At 35.6% G+C, this 22,796-nt stretch overlaps 1 protein-coding gene across 2 annotated transcripts in view; it reads left to right on the top strand.

Annotated features, from left to right (window-relative positions):
• SPAG16 (sperm associated antigen 16) overlaps positions 1-22,796 on the top strand; it is a 1,223,101-nt gene that overhangs the window by 857,631 nt on the left and 342,674 nt on the right. For both annotated transcript variants that reach the window (XM_071216139.1, XM_004483160.3), the window contains one exon: positions 21,734-21,799. In XM_071216139.1, coding sequence (XP_071072240.1) covers positions 21,734-21,799 — 66 coding nt within the window. The remainder of the gene's footprint in view (positions 1-21,733; positions 21,800-22,796) is intronic.

Raw genomic sequence — 22,796 nt, 5'->3', positions numbered from 1 at the left:
TCAGAAGAGAATACCAGATCAGATGTAACCAGATCAATTTCCAACCTGACTAACCATGTGTATATACAGTTGGACATAGATGATAAAACTACACACAATCCTATTCTAAAGAGTTGGGCACTAACAGCACTGAAGTTTATTCTCTCTAGTAGATACATTGTAGAAAATAATTTTATTTGAAAAACAAAGAAAATCTACAAGTCTAAAGGAAACGAAATACATTAGTTTTATCAGGAAAAAATAATTCACCTCTGTACCATGAAAGGCCAGGGCACAATAAGGACAAATTCGAAGAAAAAAAGATGTGACTTGATAGAATCTAGAATATAGGTTATCAGGGGACAGGGTGTGGATCGGAAATGGGAAGTCAAGGCTTAAAAAGTACAGGGTTTCTTTTTGGAATGATGGAAATGTTTAGGTAATGGGTGGAGCTGATGGTAGCATAACAACATTGTGAACGCAATTAACAACTCTGAAATAAATATCTTTTTTTATTAAAGATTTATTTATTTATTTAATTCCCCCCCCCACCCTACCCCCAATTGTCTGTTCTCTGTGTCTATTTCTTTGTCCGCTTCTGTTGTCGTCAGCGGCATGGGAAGTGTGGGCAGTGCCATTCCTGGGCAGGCTGCACTTTTCTTTCCTGCTGGGCGGCTCTCAGTCTGGGGTGCACTCCTTGCTTGTGGGGCTCCCCTACGCGGGGGACACCCCTGCGTGCCACGGCACTCCTTGCGTGCATCAGCACTGCACATGGGCCAGCTCCACACGGGTCAAGGAGGCCCGGGGTTTGAACCGTGGACCTCCCATGTGGTAGACGGATGCCCTAACCGCTGGGCCAAGTCCGTTTCCCTGAAATAAATATCTTAATATAATTAAAAGTGGAAATGATAAATTTTAAGTATGAAAACAGAACAAAATTTTTTAAAAAAATCCATGGAACTACACTACACAGTGAACCCTAAGTTAAATCAAGGATTTTAATTAATAATACAATTATAAAAATACGCTATCATCAATTGTAACAAATGTTCTACACCAATATAAGGTGTAGATGGTGAGGTAGTGTGTGGGAATACAGTATTTCAAGCATGATTATTCTGTAAACTCATAACTTCTTTAATAAGGGTAAAAAGAGAAAGGAAAATATTTTTAAAGCGTGACTTGATAATTTTAGCACACCAAATTTTCTTTTAAGTGTGCAAGAACGGATTTACAGTGCTATATCACCAGTAGATGCTTGAAAATACACATACAGTGTATATGCAAACATGAATTAAGTGAAGGAAGATACTGCTTTATTTATAATATTGAATTTATAATATTTATAATATTTATATTATAATTTATAATATTGAATTAATTTTTTTATTGTGAACAAAATTGCCAATGTAACCACAGCAGCTAGAGTGGTGTCTAATACAGAATAGTCCTAACCTAGTATTTGTTGAAAGAATAAATGTTCTAGATAATTATAAATTTAAAAAAAAAATTTAAAGAATTATGTAATCTGAATAGTACAATCTTCTGGGAAGAAATGGAAATAGCTGAAAAGATCATCTTCCAAAACAGATGCTGTAACCAGATGGCTTTATTAATAAGTCCTCTTATGCCTTCAAGGGACAGACAATGCCAATGACATTTAAACTATTCTATGACATGAAAAGATAGAAAGGTATCCTGGTCATTTATTAATAGCATATCACTGCTATTTATACATGCAAATAAAATGAAAGAAGGAAAAACTGCAAACCAATTTTACTTTAGAATATAGATGTAAAAAACAATTTATAAAATACTTGTAAACTGAAATCCTGCACTAAATGTCAGAATGAAGCATATTATAGAATAATAATAATAATAGCTCTTAGAAAATATATTAACATGTCCTATATCCCTTACATTCCCACCCTCACAAACACTTATCTCTAAGTTCATTGATGACAAAGCTGACAAAGGTTATGTCTGTCTTGGCCACTGCTGTTTCCTTGTACTCTGACTCTTTAATGAACACAATGAACATAATCCTCATAATGTAAACACAGAATATTGATTTAACTACAAATGTGGTATTAGGTGTATCAGGTGATAGAAAATGAGATTCTATTTTAAGAGTTTAATAATTATAAAAAATCAGGAATGAAAAGGTAATATATGAAATGTGTGCATCAATTAATAGCAGTTTAAGTGTTTATTTTAAGTTATATTGACATAAACTCCTAGATAAAGCAACTAAAGGAGTTTCAGTTGGTTGTCTCTGGAGAGTAGAATTATGGAAGCCTGTGGCAAGGGACTGATGTTTTCAGTATTATAAGCATTCTTATACTAAAGCAAAATCCTAAATACCTAGGAGATATTAAAAGTATTATTTGAATTTTTAAAACTTTGAGTGTATACTTGATAAAATCAGAGGTAATTTTTAAGGAAATTAAGCCTATTTATAACAATATTAATTTTCAAATGATAATATCTATCTGGGGCAAGGATAGAGAAAGGCTGGCATTCAAATAAATTTATTGTGGGATTTAAATTGATAAATTTGATCAAGAGAGTATATTTACTTTATGTGTTAAAAGTCTTAGGAATTCATAATTTATGATATGGAAATTATTCTTTTAGAATGTATTCTCAAGAAGTAATCAAGAATATATAAAACCATTTCATCATGGCCTTGGTTTTGGCCTATCATTCTCTTTTAAATGCCCCTTTAAATGTTGGATTTTCTTAAAGTTCATGCTTAGGTGCCTTCTAAAGACTGTTCCAACAACCTCATCCACGCCCACAGTTTCAATTACTGCCTTGGCACTGATGACTACAATTTTTTTCCTCTAGCTAAGGCCTATCATCTGAATCCAGAACCCTATATTCAATAATATTTTTAACATTTCTCCCTTGGTTGTCTCAAAGAGACCTTCAGTACAATACTTCCAAGTCTGAACTCATCATCTTCTCCAAACTCTGCTATTCTCCAGGGATCTCTTAAGAAAATTCTTATAGTTCTTCACCCCAAAATTTAGAGAAGTTATCACTGACATTTCAATATTCCTCAATCCCCATGAACAGCTCTTCATCAAATCTTGTTGATGTAATCTGCTAAATGTTTATAAAATCATTCTTCTTTCTAAGACCCCCACTATTTCTACCTATATTAAGATATGAGTATCTTCTGGCAGAGTCACTGTAGCCCCTTGTTTCTTTTTTATTTATGGCTGCCTTTCTAATATATACTTTACACTGCCATCGGAGATTTTCCATTTTTTATAAGGAATATATTTTATTAATAAAATATCAATGCAAGGTACACATTTGTACAGACTAGTAATAAAGTATATGACTATATGTACAAATCAATAATAACTTTTGCAAAAGAATCTAAGGCAGGGGTTCTTAACCTTTTTTGTTCCATGGACCCCTTCCCCAATCAGGTGAAAACTATGGACACTTTTCTAAGCCCACACTGTACTATGTATTATTTAATAAATTTATCGAACTTGCACCAGCATATCCCCACAAGAATAATGTATTTTTTCTATTTCAATTCAAGCTCATGGACCCCTTGTTAAGAACTGATAAATGAACTATCTAGAGTTTAATAAATAATATGCAGTTGTAATTTTTTGTTGGTTTTGTTTTACTTTTAGAGTTTGTCTTTATTTAAGTCATGACAGATTTTATTTGTTTTAAATTCCATGTAGCATGGAAAAAAGAAATCAATGATACACTAAGAAAAATCAAAATATCTCCCTCTTACATCCCTCACTTCAATATTACTGTCCAGAGGAATCCATTGTAACATCCAAATAGTTCTCCTTCCTTATAACAACAATAATAGTGGATGTTTATTGAGTGCTTACTATTGCAAAGCACTGTTCTAAGCACTTTATATTATCTCATGTATTTGTCAAAATAACTAAGAAAAATATTGATATTATCCCCATTTTGCAGGTGAACAAACAGAAGCACAGAGAGCATAAGTAATAATGTCCCATCAGGTATGGTCACTAAACTGGTCAGAGGCAGAGCCAGCATTAAAACCCAAATTAATGGTGTCTTATTTTGTCAGGGCTGCTGTAACAATTTACCAGAGGACAAGCTGGCTTAAACAACAGAAATTTACCATCTCACAGTTCTGAAGGCTAGATGTCTGAAATCAGCAAGGCCATGTTCCCTCTGACTTCACCATGCCTCTCCTGGCTTCTGGTAGTTTACTGGCAATCCATGGGATTCAATTCTGCCTCAGTTTTCAAATGACCATATTCTCTCTGTAAAATTTCTTCATCTTATAGGTCACCATTCATACTGGATTAAGGACTATCCTAACCCACTTGGTCTCTTTAACTAATAACATCTTCAAAGACCCTATTTTCAAATCAGGTCACTGTTTTAGTTTGCTAAAGGGATGCCAATGCAAAATATCAGAAATGGGTCAGCTTTTATAATGGCACATTTATTAGGGGTAAAAGCTTACAGTTCTGAGACTGTGGAAATGTCCAAGGTATCATCAGAGATGCTCATCACACCAAGGGATGCGTGTGATACCCCTTGACTTTATTAAATTCAATTGAGGGACCTTTGATTTAGATTGCTTGATAAGATCAATTTATGGCTTTTTATTGAGTTATGTCAGAGGGCCACTTGCTGGTTCTGATATAAATGGACACTCTCTCAAGAAGATACATGGGAAGAGAGAGAGCTCTGTCATTTTTTATCGTGGGGCTCAAGGGAGAGATGAGACATTCACCTGATAGTTTGAAGCTGACCTGGGGAAGATAACAGAACAGCTGAGACTGATATAGAAAACCCCAAAAGAAATTATCCCTGTGCCAGGAAAGAGAGGACTGGAAGCCCAGAGGTGAAGGAAAGAACAGGTAGAGATCAACAATCCTCTTGCTACAACACATGACAACTGACTTTGGTGAGAAGCTAACCTTGCGTTGGACTTTTTACAGCCTTGTAACTATAAACTTTTACCCCAAATAAATACCCTTTATAAAAGCCAACAGATTTCTGGTACTTTGCACTGGCACACCTTTGGCATACTACTTCAGCCCCACACCAACAGGGATGGATTAGTTCCAAAACATATATATTCTGGTATTCACAAAGTTCAAACTCACACTTCACCCACTGAATTCCAAAAAGACATGTTCTTTCCATATGCAAAATGTATTCATTACATCACAATATTTCAAAAAACCTTCATTAATTTCAGTAAAAATTACTAAGTACAAAATCTCATAAAAACAGTTATAGGCATGCAGTCTTTCTGAGGTCAAAGTTCTCCACTGGCTGTAGACCTGTAGAACTTACAAAAGAAGTTATCTGCTTACAATATACAAAGGATAGACAATCACAGGATAAATGTTTCCATTGCTATAGGGAGATATTAGAAGGAAAGAGGTGGCATGGATCCCAAACAGTTCTGAAAACATGAAGGGCATTCTCCACTAGATTTCAAAATCTGAGCATCATCTATAGAACAATGGTTTCTTCTCCTCAGGGCCTCATGGGAGCTTACCCCTTCCACAGGCTTACCCAACAGCCATCTTCTTGGTTCCACCTTCATTAAGCATCTGGGTTGTGGCTGAGCTCTAGCTTCATCCTCCAAGAACAATGGATTGATGGCCACAGTCTCCCCAATCTCTGGGACAGTTTCAACCACCTCAGAACAGTGGGGTTGTGACTTAATTCTCCCCAACCTATGGGGCACAGATCCAACCCTCACAGAACAGTGGGGTGGTAACCTAACTCTCTCTAATCTCTGGGGAATGTGCCCCACCCTATCTGTATCCTGGGGAGCCAAACTCATCCTGAAAAACTGGCTGGAAGACCCAACCTCTTCAAATGCTAGGGCAAACTCATCCTTTCCTCATACATGGGTGGGTCCCTCTTTTGTCCTTAGAGGATACTTAAGTCCAAACCTCAGTTTCCATGATTTTACCCTTGAAGTGGTTTTTCCAATTTCTCCCTTTTCTGTACCTTTTAGTCTAGGCTGGTGGGAATTTCATTCATACAAATCTCACAGAAAGCTTGTTGGTTTTTCATGTAGTTCACAGGGGTCCCAATCACCAGACAATGGGACTTTTCACAAATCCTTTCTAGATAACTGCATTTCCAATCCTGACTTGCAAAGACATGGCTGCCTGCTTCCAAGTTCAGTTAAGTAATCATGTGGGGCACTCTCCTCTGGAGATTTGTTTTCCAGAAACTCATAATTTCCCAAACCATCAATTTTTGGGTTCTTTGTGCCCAGGAGTACAGTCATCACCTTATCTCTTTCCTCTTGGATTTTCCCATAAACTGCAAGGAGAAATAAGGCCACAATTTCCACATTTGGTTTGGAAATTTCCTCAGTTAAATATCCAAACTCATCACTTTCAAATTCCACCTTCCGTCTAACATCAGGAGTCAACTTTGTCAAGCTCCATGGGGCTTCTCTTCTGAGCTTATATGTTTTAACTTCAACCCCTTCTTTTTATTCACTTGAAACTTGATATAATAATTCATAAATCAATTTGGGTTATTTATATTTGAATTTCCTCTAAATTTTCAAATTTGTTATACATGTGATTGTTTTTTTTCCTTCTGTAATGCTCTTACTTCTTCCATACATATGATTAGATCTTCCTCATTCTAGTATTATACATATTTTAATATTTTCACTTAAAATAATTGTGAGTTATCGGTCTCATTGGTTTTGTGTGTACATCTGTGTGTGTTTTTACATTGTTTTGTATATGTGTATGAGTGCACACCTGTGGGTAAATTTATGTTCATGATAAATGTATCTATCTATGTGTGTACATGGACTTCCTGCATATATCATTATGAGTATGTATAATTATTTTGTGTATGTGTGTCTGTGAATAGGTGTTTGCATATGTGTACATGTTTTCTATAGTCATATAACACAGTATATGGTTAAAACATTGTGTAATTTTTAAAAGAATGTACTTATTAAATTAATGCTCTAGAACAGGACTAGGTAAACTTTTTTCCTATATAAGGCCAGTTTTGCAGATCTGGGATCTCTGCTGCAACAAATCAAGTCTACCATTGTAGAACCAACGCAGCCATAAATAATACATAAATACTTAGGCATGCCTATATTTGAGCTATTTGTTGATTCCTGCCCTAGAGCCACTCTCTGATAATATTTGTCCCCTATCCTATAACTTTTCCCATTTCATTGTATATATCACATATTAAATATCACTTTCCCCCAGGAGGCTTTCTGTGATTCTCTATAGGATCCTTTCGTGATTTTCTATAGAGTTCTTAGAAGCTCAGTAACATCAGGTTGGTTGCTTGAAATTGACCATGGTCAGAATATTTATACCCCAGAAATCAGCAAATGCTACACGTGATGACCTTTAATTTCAGAGAGACATTTTACCAGCTTACCACTGCCCCTACTTCAGACCTATTGAATCAGAATCTGCAATTTGACAGTATCTACAGGTCATATTCATGAACACTAATTTGAGAAGCACTGGAATAGATCAGTTTTTTCCCCCTCAAAGTACATATTAGAATCAAATGGTATGTTTTTTAAAATACCTATTCTTAAACTTACCAGGGTATACAGATTAAGAATCTCTTTAAGTAGAGCCTCTTAAGAGAAACTTTTTAGGTTAAAATATACATTTTTAACAAGCTCCCTGTTATTTTTTTTTAAAGATTTATTCTATTTATTGCCCTCCCACCCCCCTCGCCACTTGTGCTCACTATCTGCTCTCTGTGTCCATTTGTTGCATTTTCTTCTGTGTCTGCTTGTCTTTTCCTCTCATCTCCTCTTTAGGAGCCACCAGGAACTGATCCTGGGGTCTTCTGACATGAGAGAGGCACTCAATTGCTTGAGCCACCTCAACTTGCTGTTTGTTGTCTTTCATTGTCTTTACCTCTATGTCTCCTTTTGTTGTTGTTGCATCATTTTGTTGTGTCAGCTCAACACAGGCCAGCTACCTTCACCAGGAGGCCCCAGGAATCAAACCCAGGACCTCCCATATGGTAGACAGATGCCCAAACACTTAAGTCACATCCGCTTCCCCCCGTTTGGTTTTATTCACTGTCCCCCCCTCCCCCCAATAAAAGATAGTTACTGCCACAAAATATCTGTTCTTAGGTCATGCTTTGCTTCCTTATTTATAACAGAGAAAATAACTAAGAGCTATGGGGAATTATTCTCAGGCCTTGAGACCTAATCAAGGAACTGCCAGATTTGTCTGGATGGATTTCTGAATAGTCATGGGCCAGTGACTGCTTTGTGCCTCTCATTTTCCCCCCTTTTAAACAGTGATGTGTATAGTGGTTATCCTGTTACCCATTCTTGAATGGTGTTTGTGTGGGTAGATGACTTGTCTCTTTTTAGTTTCATTGGCATTTAGATTGAGAAGATCTGAACTCGAGGAGCTATAGTTAAGAAACTTCACCCCAGGAGTTTCATCCACATTGGACTTAATTTAGAGAACAAGATTTTCAGATGATGAAAATACATATAATTGGATGAGTTTTCTTGAGGGACTTTGGAAGGGGAGAGTGTATTTTACATATGGAAAGCACATGAATCATTAGGACTCAGAGGGAAGAGTCTTCTGACACTTTTGAGACACTGGAATTTGCCTAATGGTGGTTTCAAAATTATCAGGGTTTGGGGTATAGGGAGGATGAGAACTCACATATAGTTGCTCAGAAATCTTTCTCTAGTCCAATTGTTAACTCCCCTTTTTTCATCTTCCGTGTGGATGAGGAGTTTCAAATTCAGTTTCACACATCTTTCATACCTGGTGATTTGTATACACTTTGGAATATAGATTCTATTGTCTTAAGTTTAGGCCACACTTCCAATTTAAACATTCTATTACTCTAGCAGTGTGTTTAGCACTTAGTGGGTTTTAAGTAAATATTTATTAAGTGTAGAAAAGCCACTCATGATAAAACTAAAAGTATTTTATATTTATTTTTCCTTTCTTCATATTTAAGATATATTTTTTACCATATTTTAAACCAGTGATCTTTAAAATCAATTATAGTTCTATAGGAAGAAAGACGCATTGCTTCCATAATATGAGAAGTAAATAGTATCATAAAAAAAATATATCTCCTCAGAAACCTTGAAGAAAGGATTAATTTCCAGCAAAAAGAAAAAAAGTTTATTAAAAATAAAAAGAGTAAACCTTAAGCAAGCAATAAAATCAATGACAATGTAGAATAATTTTCTAAATTTGGGAAACTTGAATTTATGGCTATAAGGGTGAGATGTAATTAAACAGACTAAATCACAAAAGATAAGTATTGAAATTTTGCTTGTCAGAAGGCATTGAGAGTGACTCTTAATTTTGGTAATTTTTACTAGCATTCTTTCTAACCCTGGTACTATATTTTCTTTCCATTGTTTTCACTTACTATGTTTAGGGCAAAGGTCTAAGTCTTCGTTTTCCAAATAAATTTGATGAAGCCAAAAGTTGTTAAAATAAGAGGATTTGGATATTTTGTCAAGGAAAAGGCACTTCTCCAGGCAACTTTATTCATTTAATGTTGTGCATTCTACTCTGTTCTACTCAATCACTCTATTGGACTTGTTGTGACAAAGGACTCATTTTCATCAAAAGAAATTCCCAGAGAGTTTGCTTCTTTGATGAATTTGAATTAATTAAATATAGTCTAAAGGAAGGTGGTTGGAAGTATATTTAATAAACATTTTTGTCAGGTTTCATGCTACAAGGAGCATTTTTTAAAACCCTCCTTTCTAAATGGCCCCTGGTTCCCTATGTGAAATCTTTTCCTCCTTTCAGAATAGCATCATAGTTCTTCAGCAATTCAACCTAGAACAAAGAAATTAAAAATACTGTGTGCTGAAAAAGATCCACAGTAGAATTTTTGTAGAGGCAAGGCAAACTAACATTAATAAATGAAGCTAATTTAGACTTGATTTGCATATTTAACTCATCTTAATTACACATGGATTCAGCAAACATTTTAAAAGCTGTAATCAATCTTTCACAGACATGGTTATTTATATGAAATAACAAAAACTAGGAACCCTGAAAATGATTATTCTGTTTCCAATTTATATGCCAGTGGTACTGTTGCAGTAATATAATGGAGGATTTTTTCTGTAACAATGTTTAAATTTTAAGATTAAAATTCTTTGCTTTTACAAAGTTATTTGAAAAAGATTTGCAGATAATATGAATGTTATATAAATTGCTCTCTATCAGTTTAAAATATTTTAACCTATTCAATTAAAAATCATCTTCATAAAATTATTTTGACATTAATTTTTAAATTTAATAATTAAGGTAGTAGCTATATAAAAGTTGCATCTGACTGCTAATGACTGGGGAATGTTCTTCTCACAGCTGGTATGAACTTTAATTCAACTCACTTTCTATTCTTTCAGAGCACTTTTCCTTGGTCATAGAATTTGAAATAAAATTATATAAGGCACAGTTGCACAATATAATTCTCTTTAACTTCAATAAGTTTCATTTAGAGAGATTTTCTTAAAATTTTACTATAAGCATTTTACTATAAGAAATTACATTCTAAAAATACTACAGAAATAATCCTATGAGGAGACTGTTCCTCTGTATTGTAATGTGAGGGACTGGGAAGCTTGGTAGAGGTGGCCAAGTACAGGAGCACTGTGGACTGAAAAACACACTGTACAAAACTTTATTCTGTGCACCTGTCAAATAGGTGGAGAATTCTGTTATTAGGTTTCCATTTCCTAGAGTGATTCTCCATGTTGGTTCTTCTATAAAATCAAAAATCCTGAGAGACAAACTCTTTGTTTTTATTTTAAAAATTTGTTGAAGTAGATCTCTCATACAAAAACATACATACACAATAAGTGTAGAGTAAAAGTTGTGAACTTACAAAACGAACATGCATAACATCATACACAGCTCTCATACCTTACCCTACCACCAAAAACTTGCATTGTCATGAGACATTTTTAACAAATGATTAAAGAGCATCCTCAAAATATTACCGCTAACCAAAGTATCTTACATTTGGTATACTATTCCTCCAACCCACATTATTATTATTATTATTATTATTATTATTATCATTTATACATGAACATATATAAACAATAAGTATATAGTAAAAGTTGTAAATTTACAAAGCAAACATGCATATCATCATACAGGGGTCCCATATATCAACCCACCACCAACACTTTGCTTTTTTGTGAGACATTTGTTAGAAATTATGAAAGATTATCATCAAAATCTTACTACTAACTATAGTCCATATCTTACATTTGGTGTATTTTTCCCCAAATCCACCCTATTATTATTTTTAAAATATAGTTATATTACAGAAGTTGTGACCTTATAAAATAATCATGCCTATGTGCAGAATTTCCATACAATACCCCTCCATCAACATACCACACTATGGGGGAATATTTGTGAGATAATATCTTCAGACTATTACCACTAACCACAGTCCATAGCATACATTTGGCATACTTTTTCCATACTCCGTCATATCAACCCAGTACATCTTTGGCATAGATGCACGAGAGCAACTCTTCCTTGACTTGCCCTTAAAAGTCATAGGTTATATGGTGAAGGAAAGTAGAGTTGGTGAAGACAAACATATTAAATTTAGCATTGGCCCTATTGGGTATGTGTGTGTGCATTTATTTATTCAAAAATGAATGATGACGATAATAGACATCATTCCTGTTATCATAGAGCTTGCAATCTGCATATTTTGTCTGTGTGATAATTAACAACTAGTGAGCACTTGCAAACTTGCAACATCCCAGGCAGCAGTCTAAGCACTGTATGTGGATTAACTCATTCAGTCCTCAAAGAGTGATAGCTACCACAGGTGTAGATACTATTATTATTCTTATTTTACAGATAAGGAAACTGAAGGTCATAGTTTTCCAAGGTTGTAGTAAACAGCAATGCCCAAATTCACATCCAAGAAGTATTACTCCAGAGCCTGTGCTTTTAACAATTACATTATATACATATGTAATACTCAATTTTATTTAGCTATCTTGGTGGTTTGAAGCTGTATATACCCCAGACAAACATGTTCTTAATGTAATCCTTTCCTGTTGGTATAAATCCATTTTAAGCAGGGCCTTTCAATGAGGTTACTTCAGTTAAAGCATGGCCCAGGGTGGGTTTTAAACTTATTACTAGAATTCTTTATAAGAGAATGAAATTCAGACAGAGAGACAAAAAGCCACAGGAGGCAAAAAAGCTGAACATGGAAGAAAAGAAAGAGACCGAGATGCCACCACATGCCTTGCCGTGTGACAAGCCAAGGAACCCAGGATCACTGGCAGCCAGTTCCAGAATGCCAGTCTTCAGAAAGAGGGCATAGTTTCTATGGCACCTTGATTTGGACTTTCTTTTAACCACAAAACAAGAAGCTAATAAATCCCCATCATTTAAAGTCGATCCATTTTCATGGTATTTGCTTGAGCAGCCTAGGAAACTAAAACAGATAGGTACTCAAATATGACATAACAAAAAAAATGCAACTTTTCATTGTCGATTGCTTATATAATAAACTCAGATTGCATTTATGTAATGTGTAAATTCTATATACAATATGATAAATACTATAAAAATGTCATACTTTATTGCAACCAGTTAATGTTCCAATAGTGTACTTCTAAAGTATTTTATGGGTAGTGGAATAAAGATATTGCTGGCTTTTAATCTTCCTTCTGGTGTTAAGGAATGAGATTGCCATTCAATATCTAAAACCAAAAATTTGAATTTATTATATATTTAAATGGGGAAAATTACAAAGGTCATAGTTACATTTATTGAGCAAATCCAATTGCTCATCTCAGATCTAGTTTTGGGGAAGAGTCTACTTTAGGCTGTGTTGTTTACAGAGGCAGGGATTGGTTGATGTCAGTATTAGAAGAGCAGTTTGTGTGAGTTATAGGAGCTTGTTTTTTGTTGGTTACAGAGATGGAAGAAGGTCGATAGCCTTTGAAACATGTCACTGTATTAAAGCTTTGACCAATTGTCCGACTTTCAGTTCATGTGGCTATTGCTAGTTGCCTTTTAGGAGAGTGTTCACCGACACTGGTTGTCATTGATTAATTAGATAGGTTTAAAACCATTTGTGGCTGGTTGCTTGTAACCAGAGCTATGGAACTGTTGCTAATTGATTAGACAAGTTTAAAACTAGTTCTGGTGTTTGTTACCATGGCTATTGAACGATGAATCTTTTCCTGGGAGAGTGCTGACTTTTTCTGTTCTTACTGACAAACAAAAATTAGTAAATAGAACAAGGAATAGAAAAGAGTATGACAAAAAATCTGTAACAAAAGAGTAAAGAGAAAAAAAATAATCCATCAATGGCAATATCTCTCATACAAGCACTGTGTTAATTGTACACAAATTTCTCCATATGTAAATTTGGTTTAAAATATAATCAATTTCATGTGGTAGGAATTAAGAATTACTATGTGTAAAGTACTTAGGATATGAACAAGAGAGAGATATTACCAGTAATTTTTATAATGAGCTGGATTTTAAACCCTCTTATCTTACTCCAGTTATCAAATCACATTCCTTCATGGCAATATATTACCGCTCAAAGACAAATTGCAAATGAAACAGAAAAGAACATATAGAATGCTTTCATTTTTGCAAGAATTGAGGCAGACACATGAGACAGTGAGGAAAAGTGATTGGAAGTGCATAGACTATTTCATGAAATACCCAGAAGATACTGTTTACATGATTTTATCTGGGAATAGCCTCAGATGGGAGATTAACTTTTCATTTAGTAGTCTTTTTTAATATTTGATTTTAAACTATATTGTTATAGTCACCTTCTCAAAATATAGTTAATAAAAAGATTTGTGGGGTGATTTTCCTGGAAGGAGCATGATAGAATTTTCTGGTGTGATGGAAATGCTCTATTTATTGATCTGAATAGTGGTTAAATGTATATATAGATTACATTTATATACATAGATTATATATGATTAAAAATTCATTGTACTAAACTCCTAAGATTTGTACATTTTATGGTATGTAAATAATACCGCACTAGAATTAGAGGATTTTTTTTAAATTTTTTTATTTTTTATTGACTTTGTAATAATATTACATTAAAAATATATATGTGAGGTCCCATTCAACCCCATCCCCCCACCCCCCCTCTCCCCCCCCCAACAACACTCGTTCCCATCATCATGACACATCCATTGGATTTTGTAAGTACATCTTTGGGTACCTCTGCACCTCATATACATTGGTTCACAACATAGCCCATACTCTCCTCCATTCCATCCAGTGGGCCCTGTGAGGATTTACAATGTCCGGTGATTGCCTCTGAAGTACCATCCAGGGCCGCTCCATGTCCCAAAGACGCCTCCACCTCTCATCTCTTCCTGCCTTTCCCCATACCCTTCGTCCACTATGTCCACTTTTCCCATTCCAATGCCACTTCTTCTATGTGGACATTGGATTGGTTGTGTCCATTGCACCTCTATGTCAAGAGGAGGGTCAGATTCCACCTGGATGCTGGATGCAATCCTCCCATTTTCAGTTGTAATCACTCGAATTAGAGGATATTTTAACACATCAAAGAGTCGCTCTAAAAGATACACTACCCTTGGGGAAAACTTCTCAGTTGGGTGAGCTCACTCCATATTTTTAAGTCTGTTAAGATTTTCGAAAAGAATATAGAATCCAGTAGTTAAATGACAATGACAATGTCATTACAATGATATTTATTAACATTTGTTAACATTAGCTCTTGAATGATTTTAGTGATGATGTGAGTTTTCTCTACTTAGTTAATTATTTTATTTTAGGCCTAATTATTAAGAGTTTTAAGACTTTTTTTGTCTTAGTATTGAGCTTTTGATGAATATTATTTTAGTATTTTTTCAGGTCTTCACTAGCACGATTGACTCTAGAAAAGCTTTCAATACTCTAGGAATACAATTAATCTTCATACATAGGATTTATGTCAGTCAGGCTAGTCTGGGTTGTTGTAGTAAAGAAAAACTTCTAAATCTCAGCAATGTTTATATTTTGCTTTTCTGTGTCCTGTAGGTTGGCAGAAGGTCTGCTCATTGTACTCACCCAGAGATCCAGGATGATCTGGCAGCCACCATCTTGTATGATGCTGGTTTCTGTCAGAGGGCAAAGGGGTTCCTGGAGAGCATTACACCAGTAATTAAATGCTGCAAAGGTGGAGGTGTGGAAGGGAATTAAGGCAATTATCCCATGTGATTTTTATTAAGAACCTTAGGCCACTACCCATTACATGGCTCCCTATAACCCAAAAAGTAGAGCATTGGAAACATACAGCAAATAGCATTAGAAATTTGCTTCCACTCTTGCTTCATCTTACATAGAGGATTAAATAATTTTGGAATTATACACTGTTTATCTGTCTTATCGCGGGTTAAGTACCTCTGCTTCCTCATCCCTAGAATGACAATTACAATAGCATTTATCTCGTAGAGTTGCTGTGAAGATTAAATGTGATAATGCCTGTGAACCAATTAGCACAGTGCTTTACAATTATGGTAAATATTCAATACACGAAAAGCCACTTCCTCCACCGGAAATTCTTTTATCTTAAGAGAAGAGGAAGTGGCCAAGTCTGATTAATATGCTCCTGGGTTAGAATTAAATTACAGCAAAGGAGTTAGGGAAATAATACACATTTCAGGTCATGACTGATTAAGATGAAAACAAATATTGGGAAGAAGATCCAGCTATGTTTCCAACAATAAATAAGCATACCTAACAAGGGTAGATTTTTTTCCAGTGTTCAGTTGTGTAACCCTGCTTACTTACTTACTTAATTTATTTTTAGAGGACTTCTAGATTTATAGAAAAATTGCACAGAAAGTACAGAGAGTTGCTATATGAGCAAATCCCCTCTCTCTTACACACACACACACAGTTTCCCCTATTATTAACATCTTTCATTAGCGCAGTACATTTGTTACAACTGATGAACAAATGTTGAAGCATCACTACCAACTCCAGTCTATAGTTTATATTATGGTTTACATTTTTGTCTTGTATAGTTTTATAGGCTTTTATAAATGTATAATGTCATTTATTTGGACCTATAATTTTCAATATCTGTTAAATATATTTCCCTGTTTACTTTCTCACTCAAGAACCTACCAGAGCTATCTTGGGTCCTGAGGATACAAGGTTGGATAGACAGGTTTCTCTTGTGGGGCTTACTTATATTTGGAAAAGACTAACATTAAACAAGGAATTTAAGTAATTTCAGTTAATGATGAATGGTAAGAAAGAAACAAAACAGGATGACTTATTTTTTGGGTATTAGTAGCTATGGAAACAGTTAAATCCAGGAATCTCAGTGTGTTAACACAAAAGAAGCTTAGTTCTCATTTGTGCAATGTAAAGTTGGAAAGTTCTGATTAATAGGTGGTTTTTCTCCTGATTCAGAAACCCAGATTTCCTTCCATTTTGTGTGGCTCCATATTATAGAATCCCTCTGCCTATAGCTTACAAAAAGAAAGAGTAAGATTTTAGAGGGCCACATGGAATATTTTTAAGAGCTAGTCCTACATGCAACTTATTTCATGTCCACCCACATTTCACTGGACAGAACTAAGTCCCATAGCCACACCTTACCTCATGTCTGGCAATGTGCCCAAGAGGAAAAGAAAAGGGGTTTCATAAAACAGTATCTGCCGTATATATTAACTATTGTATAAGAGATTAGGCAGGAATATTAGATTTCAGACATCATTGTAAAGCTCCATTTGAGTTGAAAACAGAATGTAAAGAAGGACGAGGACAGGTGTCTACATGAAAAATGAAAACATCTGAGGTAGAGAAAACAGCAAGGTCAAAGGCAGTAACATACTAGTTCTGTTACAAGAACAGGAAGGACAGCATCCTGAAAGGAAAAGAAGGTTTATGGATCAGAGATCAAATCATTTGTTTAATCACTGAGCAAATTTCTGTTGATTGCCCATGCTCCACTTCTCCATAGGGTGAAGCGGTGAAAGCCAGTATACCTGTGTGTAGCTGGATTTTCTCACACAGGAGAGGTTTTCCAAAATTATAAGACTTTATGTCCCACCTTGCCTCTGAGGAAGGGAGTGGTGGGGAGGGTAGGGGGAGGGTAAACTGATTTTGAAATGCAAACAAATCCTCTCTGGGAAGAGGAATGTAAGCAAATGCCTCAGAGGAAGGTGTCCCTAAATCTCTGCAGAGCTTTCTATCCTTGGGATTGCTATTCAGTTATCCTTTAACCGAGGTAACAATCTTCTTTGCTCAAAAAGCCCTTGCAATGTAGAAATATGAAAATATTCATGGAGCGCAGTGTGTGAGAAGGTATTGGGGATTGACTATGACCCCAAAAAAGGCAAGTTCAGATCCCAGCCCCTGGTCCTGTGAATGTGAACCCATTTTTAAATAGGCTTTTTGAAGATGACATTACTTAAGGTGTGCCCAAATTGAATGAGGGTATGCCTTAATCTAGTATCACTGAAAACCTTATAAGCAAAAGAAGTTGGGCATGGTAGAGAAGCAAGAATCTGGAAGTCAATGAAACTTGGAAGAAAAAGGAAAAAACTCCTCCAAGTACATTGCCATGTGACAGAAAGGCCAAAGAACCCCAGAAATCACTGGCCAACCAGAAGATACCAACCCCAGGAAGAAGGATGACACTGGCCTCTAAAATTGTGTGCCAATAAAGTCCTTTTTTAAGCCAACCCACTGTATGGCATTTGCTTTAGAAGCTAGGAAACTAAAACAGAAGGAAAAGTGGTAAACAGATGAAAGAAAACGGTAAAAAGATAAGATCAAATAAGTAGTAAGGGCCACACAATAGTCTTTGGACCTAGATGGGAAGTTTGGGATTTAGCCTGAGAATAAATGAGAACAAATATTTTTGGATGGTTATAAACAGGAGCATGGCATGATCTGAGTTAGGTTTTATGGATGACTCTAGTGGCAACAAGAAGAATGAATGTGGAGTGGAGTAAAAGTGGGAGTAAGGAGATCAATAAGGAGACTCCTGATATAGGCAGGCTCCACAAGATGATGCCCTGCACCTGATAATGGTAGAGATGAATAGAAGTGGGCGAAGTAGAGCTGTTTTTGAGGAAGAGTTCATTTACTGGATGATGTTAGGGATGGATAAAAGAAGAGGAATTATGATTCCCAGTTTTTGTTTGCATAGGAATTTTGTTTGACCAACTGGTGATGCCATTTACTTAGAGGGAAAGATTTGGTGGGAGGTCAAGATAGGCAGATTAGGTAGGAATAAATTTAAAAGTCTCTTTTGCATATGATACATATGAGCTGCTGTAATAGACCGTGACCAGCAGGAAACAGGATGCACAGAGTAAACTCAAGTTTAATGAAGAATCTTTTTCAGAGGTGTAGGCAGGTTAAAGGAATAAGCTCTGGATAGTGAAGCACTAGCAACAACAGGAGCCATTATCACCCCTAAATCTGAAGAGGTAAGAGAAGCACACTGTTACTGGCACAGAGTACAAACTGTAACCCTGGGAGACAACCTACCCAACAGGAATTAGGTAGAAGAAAGGGCCACTACTAAAATCACAGCTCAACAGGAAAAGAGCAGAGGTGGTTTTACTGCCTTTCTGCTCTTTGATCTCCTGCCATTTTTCCCTCTGGCTAAATACAACCACAGATCAGAGGGCCTGAGAACCCAGGTGATAGAGTTAATAGAGAGCAGGTCACCAAGCAGGCAAAACCATATAACAGATCAGGAGGGACAGACAAATGGAAACCAAAACTGATGTCTAAGACTTCTCACTAGGAGCTTTAATCTGGGAGACAGATATGCAAATTTGGAGCTCAGTGGAGAGATACAGGTGGCCATGTTGATTTGGAAGTCATGAGCATTCCAAAGATATATGTCTCTAGTGTTAATGGTTAATACATATTAAGCTTTTATTCTGTGCTAAGCTCTAGGCCAAAACATTTCACATGTAATATTTCATTTAATTCTCAAAACAAACCTAGAGGCTAAATGCCATTACTTAATGGTACAAGGGAGGCAACAGAAGCACAGGGAAGTACAGCAATTTGTTTAAGTTCACACAATTGGAAGGTGGCAGAGCCAGGAATTAAATCCCAAGCTTTTCTACCCCTATGGTCAGTGATAGAAACCATTATTGCATACAGATACTCTTTGTCTGAGAGTATCAAATACCTGAGCAAAATAGCTTGTTCGATCACACATTTTTATGAAGGACTTTCCCTTCTTTTTCATTTTTTCCATTTCTTTGAAAGAAAACAACTCCAACAATAATTCATCAAAGAAGATATTCCAAATTTTAATGTCCCAGTCTGGAAATTGCTTTTGATTAAGGCTGTTTGCAGACTAGCATATTAGTAACCCACACATATTCCTTCCATTACAAAAAGAGTAGATTCACTTTTATCTTGGGAACAAAGCTGGATAGAACAGCTTTTTTAAGTTTCTTTTAATTCATGAAATATTAATCTTCAAGTGAGTTTTCTTATAGCAGCATAAATGTGGCCTGTCAGCATTTCTGTTATAAGTCCATATTTCCAGGGCTTTTCAAGAATGCCTTTGAGACTCTACTTGGTATTAAAATTTGGCATTCAGAATTTGAATCAGAGAACTATATTTTCTTATTAATTAATCAAATAGTTTAAAGATTCCTAATTAAAAGAGGACCAAATGCAAAACTTTTATGAATGCAAAAATATTTTAAGAAAAATTTACTAATTAAAATATTTTAAAAATATTAACACTTACTGTGCAAGAATAATATTTCATACGTGTATAAGATTTTAGTTCTCAAAATTAACCATAAAAGTTCTTAAGATGGTAGGTAAAACTAATGATAATATCATATACTTTGCCTTTTTGGCTTTGTAAGTCATTTATTTCTACTATGGGAATTTGTATGATTTGAAGTTCTCAGCATAATTGGTTGAAAGTTATAACAGAATGGCATGAAGTAGAACAGGAGGAAATTCTGAGATAGTACCAAAATGTTTCTACAGATTTTTAGGAAATTTAAATCATCATGAAAATATTACATTCTGTGAGAAGGAATTAGTAGCATGGATACATTCTGTAAATAAATATTAAAATATAATGTACTGAACATAATGGAAATAGTGAGAAAAGAGTTCAATTATAAAGCCTTTCCGGCTTTACTTAATTTAAAAATCTTTCAGGAATGACTGCTAACAATAAATGGGCATGATGATCCTCTATCTTTACTATCTCTAATTGGAGGTTTTTCTCTAATCTCCCTTCCAGTCATAGATGATTTAGGACTAAGTAAATGCAGGATAGTAAATGAAACAAATGAGCCTTTCAAGTAAATCTACTCTCCTCCTCTCTAACTTCACTTCACCCACACTGGCCTCCTTGCTTCTTTAGACACTCACCAAGCCAACTTCCACCTTGTGATCTTTATTCTAGTTTGTCCTTCTGCCTGGAATACTTTTCCTTAGATGTCTGCTTGGCCAACCCTCTTGCCTCTTCATATTTTCTTAAATCCTTACCTTTAGTGTGAGGCCAAACTGGATAACTCTACTTAATAATGTGATTTGCCCTTAGCATCCTCAGCCCCAAAATTCAAGAATCCCTTTCCCTGCCTAACTTTTCTTCTTTTAACCACTTATTATTTTACAACACACTTCATACTTTTTTTTTTTTAGAGGTACTGAGGATTGACTCAGGACCTCATACATGGGAAGCAGGTGCTCAAACCACTGAGCTACATCTGTTCCCCTATACTTACTTTTAATGTCTGTCTCTTCCCATCAGAATGTAAGTTTCATGAGGACAAAGGCTCTTTGTGTCCTTTATTCATTGACATAACCTAAACTCCTAGAATTGTGCCTGACATATTAATTGCTCAAAAATAATTGGTGAATATATTATATAAATTCTTGAATAAAATCCAAATTTCAAAGCCGATAGCAATGATCCTTGACAATAATCCAGATATAACCTCCTTGATTTGCCTACAGAATTTGGAATATTTCTCTAAAATGGCCAAGAATGCCTTTTCAAGTTGGGCTGTCAAAATGAAAAGTGTTATGGGTTTAGTTTTCCTGGAACTGTTTAAAAAAAGCTTGGAGATTTTTATAGTTAATTTTAATTTCAGCTATTGTTTAGAAAAAATGAAATGAATGGGTAGATGGAAATATAGTTCCACAAAAATTTGTATTAAAAATATTGTCCTGTACTTTTTATACATATAATGATTTTTAAAGCTGAGCTGTGGAAAATCAGTAATTAAAGTCTTATCATATAACCTAATAAAGATGAAAAAGAGAAAAAGGAATTCCCACTTCTTACCCCATACCCCCATCACTGGAATAGTGGTGGACATGCTGTGCTGAATACAAGAATAAAAGAGCAGATTATAAGGAGCTTGGTCCTTGTCCCCAAGGCTTGAAAGCTATGCTAATTATGAAATGGAGACATTTAGTAGGAACCCACCACCATCTCTGGGGAAAAAACAAAAATACTAGAATTTCAGTGTAGGTATCAGCACTGGTACCACAAAGACCAACACAGCCTTGCCTGACTCTAAATAATACCTGATGACAATGGCTTAAATTTTCTACTGTGAAAGTGTATTAGTTTTATTACTTAAATTTAAAAAGTTATTTTATATGTATATAAAATTAATTACCATTCTATTCCTTTTCACAGATCAAATGGAATTTACTTGATTTTATTTGTGCTTGTCTTATAGGGGAAATGTGAGCAGTCTCTTTATGGTCATATGCATTCTATCAATGATGCCACCTTTACTCCTAGGGTGAGTCCACTTCTCCCCAATGAAGTTTTTTAATGCTTCACATATGAAGATTTACTTTTTAGGAAGCAAAGTCCCAGGAAAAGTGGTAAGTAACAAGGTGAGGAGGAGAAAATTTAGGAACTGATTATGAAGAGAAAAAAAAAAAACATATAGATATGAAGGATTTGGGGAAGGTGACAGAGTAGGGAGCTCCAGGACGCAGTCCTTTGACCAAAACAACTATTAAATAAGCTGGAACTGTCTGAAAACAACTATGTTGAAATTACAGAGGCCAGAAGAACATTGTACAGCATCCAAAGAAGAGCAGAAAGAAGAGAATGTTAAATTATGGTAAAGAATAGTAAATTATCCTCTCTGCACAGCAACTACTGGCACCCGCTTGCACCCATCCACTCACTCTCACAGCAGGCTATGAGGAAATCCAGCCCCTGGCTAGCTGCTGGTGAAAAAAGGGATATAAAACTTCCCATTCCCAAGAATAGGGTTAGGCACAATTGATCACTGACCATGACATTTGATTAGGAAATTAAGATCATTAGGGACCCAACTTTGTGGGCAGCTATTATTTAACCTGCCCCAAAAAGGGGTGGCAGTAGCCATTGTTTAAATCCCCAAGAGACAATGGTAGTAGCAGCTATAGTTTGAACCCACCCTGGACAGGGACAGTAGCTGTGGAGACTTAAAGACTTTGTGCTTTCTCAGGGTTACAGGGGACAGTTAGCTGAAAGGCTGCATTTGCTGGACAGGCCATGAAAGCTCAGCTTTGGGGACTTTTCAGTGAGGCTCTTGGCACCCTTCTTGATCCCCTCCCCAGGGCACTTTGGAGTCACTCTACACCCTCTTTGTGAGTTCCTGGTCCAGTTTTGGCTGGGAAACATGGTCTTGGAAAAGTTCTCTTCATTGCACCCTTCTTCCAGAATTTACCTTCCAGGAAAAAAACAACTTAAAACAATGAAAGGAGGGCAACAAACCATAGAGGTAGACAGACAGGGACAAA

This window comes from Dasypus novemcinctus, chromosome 7, assembly GCF_030445035.2.
Source record: "Dasypus novemcinctus isolate mDasNov1 chromosome 7, mDasNov1.1.hap2, whole genome shotgun sequence".
NCBI lineage: Eukaryota > Metazoa > Chordata > Mammalia > Cingulata > Dasypodidae > Dasypus > Dasypus novemcinctus.
The sequence above is the reverse complement of the archived record's forward strand: the minus strand, read 5'-3'. Positions and strand labels throughout refer to the sequence as shown.